The following is a 6,498-nucleotide window of genomic DNA, read 5'->3' as shown; positions in this document are numbered from 1 at the left end:
GTTGTCATTGCAGGCAATCTCAATGCTGTGCGTTTCAGGGAAGATATCGTCCTCCCTCATGTGGTACCCTTCCTGCAGGCTCATCCTGACATGACCCTCCAGCATGACAATGCCACCAGCCATACTGTGCGTGATTTCCTGCAATACAGGAATGTCAGTGTTCTGCCATGGCCAGCGAAGGTCCCGGATCTCAATCCCATTGAGCACGTCTGGGACCTGTTGGATCGGAGGGTGAGGGCTAGGGCCATTCCCCCCAGAAATGTCCGGGAACTTGCAGGTGCCTTGGTGGAAGAGCAAGAACTGGCAAATTTGGTCCAGTCCATGAGGAGGAGATGCACTGCAGTACTTAATGCAGCTGGATTTTGACCCCCCCTTTGATCAGGGATATTAAATTTATGTTAGTCACATGTCTGTGGAACTTGTTCAGTTTGTCTCAATTGTTGAATCTTGTCATGTTCATACAAATATTTACCCATGTTAAGTTTGCTGAAAGTAAATGCAGTTGACAGTGAGAGGACGTTTCTTTTTTTTCTGAGTTTATGTACGAAGTGGTGAGAAAAAAATAATATACTGGCTATGAAATGGCTTTTAAAGTTTTAATGAGCTTGTTGATTGGCTGTTTTGAAGGAAGTTTGCAACATTCTGGATAAATGTACATGAATCCCCCACAAGCAAAGAACTGGAAGACATCAATGGTACAAACTACGATTCAAACCCCATTAGCCATTAATGGAGAAAGTCTTCCAAAAACACATGTTTTCTTGGGACACATGACGTTTTAATATGGACACGTGAAGCATTCCAAAAACACATGATCTTATGTGAAGTGAATGTGATAACATGTGACAACATGTAAAGCAACATTTGATAACATGAAACTACACATGTGAAAATGTGATCACATGTGTAGTCTTCCAAAAACACATATTTTCACATGATTTCACATGGGAAATCATGTATTTTTTCTGTAAGGATAGTTAAGTATTATTATCAGTAATGTTGGCGATAATTGTATAGGAATTCTTCTAATTAAACTTTTTTACCAGTCGATTTGAAACAACAAAACAATTATTGTTTTTTACAGTGGACAAAGGCAAATTATTCACCAGATCAATCATCATAAACAGTATAAGAAAATATTGATTTTAAGTCGAGTTATAAATATATATGTATACATACATTATATATATATATATACATTCATACACACAATATACAACATAGATTATCAAAATATCCCATCTTTGAATAGCATTCTCATAAAGATAAGGTCCATTCAAATCCATTGATAGTGCCTGAAGGCCAGAAAAAGACTGGAAATGTCCATAGGATGTTATATCAATCAAATATATAATATGTAACCCACCATTGTACATTGTTTATTAGAGATGAGAGCTTGATGGTATATCCTCCTCTTTGGATATGCTCCTCCATCTGCAGCAATCTTTTACGGCCTTTGTGGCAAAAGGAGAAGTATTCAGTATGTAGCTACAGCAAATGCATAGAGAGACTGACAGAAGATAGATAAATAATACTCACTTTATTCCACCTGCATCTCTATGTCCTGAATATCTGTATGCAAACTATAAGTAAAACTTTGAATTAGAACCTACATATATGTTTGGGTTGAATTATTCTAGATACTGTGTGATACTTTACCTTGAATTTTGGTACCCTAGTGATGTGTGATGGTCAGTACTGTAGGACATCTGTGGTGGAACAAAATCACGCAAACAAAGGAACTTGTAAATTGCGTTTTATATATATTTCCCCTTTCTCTTAATCGTATTTACTGTGACACTGAATTTAAAGGCATCAGGGGTATTTAGTGCTGTTTAGTAACTCAAACTTCTTAGTATGCATTATTACCTTGTGTGTGATGAGGCAATAGAGAGTGAATATGAAAAGCAGTCCTCCACAGACTGATGGAGCTATGACCATGAAACCAAACTTGTACAGGTCTCTATCTTGGTCTTCATCTAGACTAGTCTGAGGGGCTTTCTCTGAGTCCCAAAGGGTGCTGACTGGGGACAACAAGACAGGTCAAAACAGCCAGGTTATATTATGTACAAGTGAGGTTAAGATAATCAGATAGCTCAGCAAGTTGATACATGCAACACCAGAGGACAGTGGGTCTGATTCTCTAAACTACTTTGCTAAATTGCCTGGACTGGATTATTATATTCGATAATATTGTAATTCTCTGTTTTATGCCTTTTTGCCAGGGAACCTCTCTGGACCTTGAGGAAGTTGCCCACCTGTAGTCAGAGAGAGTGCTGTAGGGAGGGCTGTGGGAGGCTCTGCGGTGTCTGTGTACTCCCTCTCACAGCTCCAGTCTACTGGTGAGTCCATGGTGGTCACCAGCTCCCAGTACACAGACAGGACATCCTGGACCCTCCCCAGGGCCTCAGATGGAGAACTGCTGAATGACATTCCAAAACTCACTGGGTCGTCCTAGTCAATAGGGTCAGAAAATAATGTTTGTAAAATGTATATGGGATGCATGTCCGTTCTATACAATTATACAATAGTTTTATGAACTTAGTATTGACTTCCTTGAATCTTCTTTAAAACACCCAAGTAATGCTGTTATTTATTAATGAGAGAGCTCTTGAGCATCAAACCTCCCTCACCTCCAGCTCCTCATTGATCTGTGGTACACATCTCTGGGAGTAAATGTTGTGGATGAGACCGGTCAGCGACAACACGTAGCTGTGGTTGTCTGATCCCCGAGTGTATCTGAAGTGTCCGGTCAGGAGTTCCAAGATCCAGGGCATGGCAGCTTTTACATAGCAACATTTATTCTGCCATGGAATGGAAGAAGAACAGTCCAAATTCATAACAGTTATGATACAAGGTATGCTTGATATCAGGGACTTGTTCTTGATTAGCCATAATGATTATAGCTCAAGCTTATTTTACAGTCCTTTTTTTAGCTGAAATAAATGTGGTGCGCAGTGGATACTTTCTGCCACTCTCCTAAAAATATAACAAATCATTTGTAAAAACAATTCAAATTAAATGGTACCAAAATCAAAGAAAGTATCATTTCTTACAGTAAAAAAATAAGGAAATAGTTAACCTAATGTTCTTTGTGAATTTCCCTGTGATCTCCCAAGTTTTAACTGCACATGCATTTTATGCATAGAAATGACCTTACCAAACTTCTCTGCTCAATAAATGTGTAGGTTATTGAGCATCCACTCTGCAACTGGTTATCTATCTATGTAAAACAGAAATAAATGCAAAAATCAGGAGTCATTAAGTTAACAACATGGATGTTAACTTCTCATATCTTGTGTTCATGAGAGGATTCAATGACCCCAATCATCAGTGTGTAATGGTCTAGTCTAACTGTGAAAATATGCTCTCTACCAGGCACGTGCACAGATAGAGGTCTAAGAGTTCCTGAATACCTGCCCTGAGAAAAGTGCCCTTTCAGCTTGGTGTTTTTTTCTTCACTTTGAACACCTGCCCCTCCAAAGGTTTGTGCATGGCCCTGCTCTCCACTGTGAACCACTGTTATTAAACACGTATTTCATTAACCACTCTTGGTTATGTATACTTTTTTTTTGTCATATTATAAGAGCTTTATACCGCTTACATTTTTTTATGTTAACAAAAAAAATATATATATATATTTATTTCCCATTGTTCAGTAAAGCTGTACTACTCACCAGGTGTCTTATGGTCAGCAGGTGATCTCTGGTGATGGAGTGTCTGCACGGACCAGGGTCTCCCATGGTCAAGGGGAGACTCAAGAACACCATCACACACAGACACTTTACCTGAAAGGGAAGGATATCGTGGTTTATTATTGCTCTGATGAAGATCTGAAACCAATGTTGAAACGTATCAGCTTCATAAACAGAAAAATAAAGTTGTACGAAATTTGGTGATATATTTATTTGATATATACTATTTATAAAATATAGCGTTCCATAGAATATATAAAACAGAATATTTCCTATTTCTCAATGGACTTTGTCCCTATGTATCTTTCAATTTTGAAAGCATATTTTGTGGTTTGTTGCACATTGGATTCTTGCTGCACTGTTCTTAGAATCCCCACAGATCATTTTCTCTTTGTTTCTGCATCTTCTCATCTCCTGCTTTTCTTTTCTGTCTGTAACTCCTTTCTCCTCATTCAAACACTGTCAGGTCTTATTGATTTTTCTATTTCATTTGTAATACTTATTGTTGATGCCACAAATCCACTACATTAGAATAGGATTTATTACAAACAGAAATCCAGATGAATAGAATGAGTCAAACAGAGTGGACGATAGATCCTGGGAATTCTAACTCCAGTTATATGAGTAGAGCGGAGCCCCATGGGGTGGAGCTGTACGACATATAACATCCATTTCCTTTTTTACTTGTTCTATTGGTTATCTATATTCAAAAGAAACCTACATTTCTAATGTTAGAAAACTACTGAAAATAAACATGTTTTGGAGCATTCTCTGAACACTCAATTGTTAACCTCTGGCTTAGGTCAATAACATTAATAATGATTATCACACATTAGAAATAATCTAATATAACCATAAATTAGCTTTCATAAAGATGACCCACATCCATACAGTACAGTACATTATAGTCACATGATGTGAATTAACTGTCCATGCCATGTTTACATTTTTCCTACAGTAGTTACATATATTCATTTCAAACTTTGTTAGAGACAAACCTGAAAGTATGAAGTCTGAAATGCCAAACTACTGCAAGAAAATACGACATTCACATTTCCAAAAGAGGGACATAAGTAATTTAACGTGTTCCGTTCTAATGTCAAATCACTCATACCGCGGGGAAAAATGCAGCAACTGTAGATTAATCAAACAGAATACAGTAATGTCAAAGGCAGTTTTGTCAAGAGATTTCCTTCACAAGAGCATAGCAACATTAATGAAAGTCATGCAGAAGTAACTGTTTCTCTTACCTTGGTTTTGCACTGAATGTGGGTTGGCACGAGGAGGGTCATCTGGCTCACCTATGAAAATAGAGAAGACCAGACTCCTCTGTCAGAAGCATTGGAGAAGATAGATGATGTGTGTCTTCTCTTTTAGCCCTGATCAATCCCTCTAGTAAACCTCTGGAGACAAGACATGCATTAAAGAGAAGCTGACAGTCCTCTGGCGTGGATGGAGCCCAGGTTTCCCCAGCATGGACTGATGTGGTTCGACTTCCCTCCGAAAGGTCTGGAGCTCACAGTGTGACTGCCTGCCTGAGCTGTAACTCAGAGACTATTTTAAGACCTCCCTCTTCCTGCTCTCTCTCTCATATGGTCCACAGGAAACTATGCCCGTATCCCAGCTTTCATGATTCCCAATAACAACTGGAGGGTCTCGACTTGAGACATACAGAGCCTTGAAAATCTTAGTATTTGCCCCCTTTCCGATTTCCTCTATTGTTGCATATTTTTAAAAGGGAATGTTATCAGATCTTCAACCTAAACCTAAAGGGTACCTAAGTTTACAAATAACATAAAAAAAATTATACTTATTTTATTTATTTAATTAACAAAGTTATGCAACACCCAATTCCCCTGTGTGAAAAAGTCATTACCCCTTACACTCAATAACTTATTGTTGCCACCTTTAGCTGCAATGACTGCAACCAAACGCTTCCTGTAGTTGTTGATCGGTCTCTCACATCACTGTGGAGGAATTTTGGCCCACTCTTCAATGTGGAACTGCTGTAACTCAGCGACATTTATGGATTTTCAAGCATGAACTGCTCGTTTAAAGTCCTGCCACAACATCTCAATTGGGATTAGGTCTGGACTTTGTCTAGACCATTCCAAAACTTCAAATGTGTTGCTTTCTTAGCTATTTTCATGTAGATTTGATTGTGTGTTTCGGAGCATTGTCTTGCTGCATAACCCAGCTGTGCTTCAGCTCACAGACGGATGGCCTGACAATCTCCTGTAGAATTCTCTGATACAGAGCAGAATTCATGGTTCCTTCTATTAAAGCAAGTCGTCCAGGTCCTGAAGCAGCAAAGTATTCCCAAACCATCCCACTACCACCACCATGCTTGACTGTTGGTATAAGGTTCTTATTGTGGAATGCAGGGTTTGGTTTTCGCCAGGCAAAATGGGACCCATGTCGTCCAAAAAGTTCACTCAAGATTGCCAAAAAGCACATGGAAGCACCTAGATGATCATCAAGACTCTTGGAAGAATGTTCTGTGGACAGATTATTCAAAACTTTTTGGATGACATGGTTCCCATTATGTCTGGTGAAAACCAACCACCAAACCCACAAATGTCGCTGAGTTAAATCAGTTCTGCATGCAATAGTGGGCCACATTTCCTCCACAGCAACATGTTGCAGTCATTGCAGCTAAAGGTGGCACAAACAGTTATTGAGTGTAAAGGGGCAATACATTTGTATTCATTTTACAGACACCTTTCGGGCTCCCGGTTGGCTCAGTGGTCTAAGGCAGTGCATCTCAGTGCAACCAGCTGTGATCAGGAGTCCCATAGGGCAG

The 6,498-nt window shown here is 39.0% G+C and overlaps 1 protein-coding gene across 2 annotated transcripts; it reads right to left on the bottom strand.

Moving 5' to 3' along the window:
• Positions 1 to 582: 582 nt before the first annotated feature.
• csf1-2 (precursor of second macrophage colony-stimulating factor) lies at positions 583 to 5,240 on the bottom strand. 2 transcript variants are annotated; one of them, NM_001160476.1, is given in 9 exon segments: positions 583 to 1,454; positions 1,540 to 1,583; positions 1,660 to 1,709; positions 1,870 to 2,024; positions 2,259 to 2,454; positions 2,634 to 2,804; positions 3,161 to 3,223; positions 3,678 to 3,788; positions 4,946 to 5,037. In NM_001160476.1, coding segments are annotated over 8 exon segments (831 nt in total). In that variant the 5' UTR covers positions 4,988 to 5,037; the 3' UTR covers positions 583 to 1,454; position 1,540.
• Between the last annotated feature and the right edge of the window lie 1,258 nt (positions 5,241 to 6,498).

Source organism: Oncorhynchus mykiss, chromosome 16, assembly GCF_013265735.2.
Source record: "Oncorhynchus mykiss isolate Arlee chromosome 16, USDA_OmykA_1.1, whole genome shotgun sequence".
NCBI lineage: Eukaryota > Metazoa > Chordata > Actinopteri > Salmoniformes > Salmonidae > Oncorhynchus > Oncorhynchus mykiss.
The sequence above is the reverse complement of the archived record's forward strand: the minus strand, read 5'-3'. Positions and strand labels throughout refer to the sequence as shown.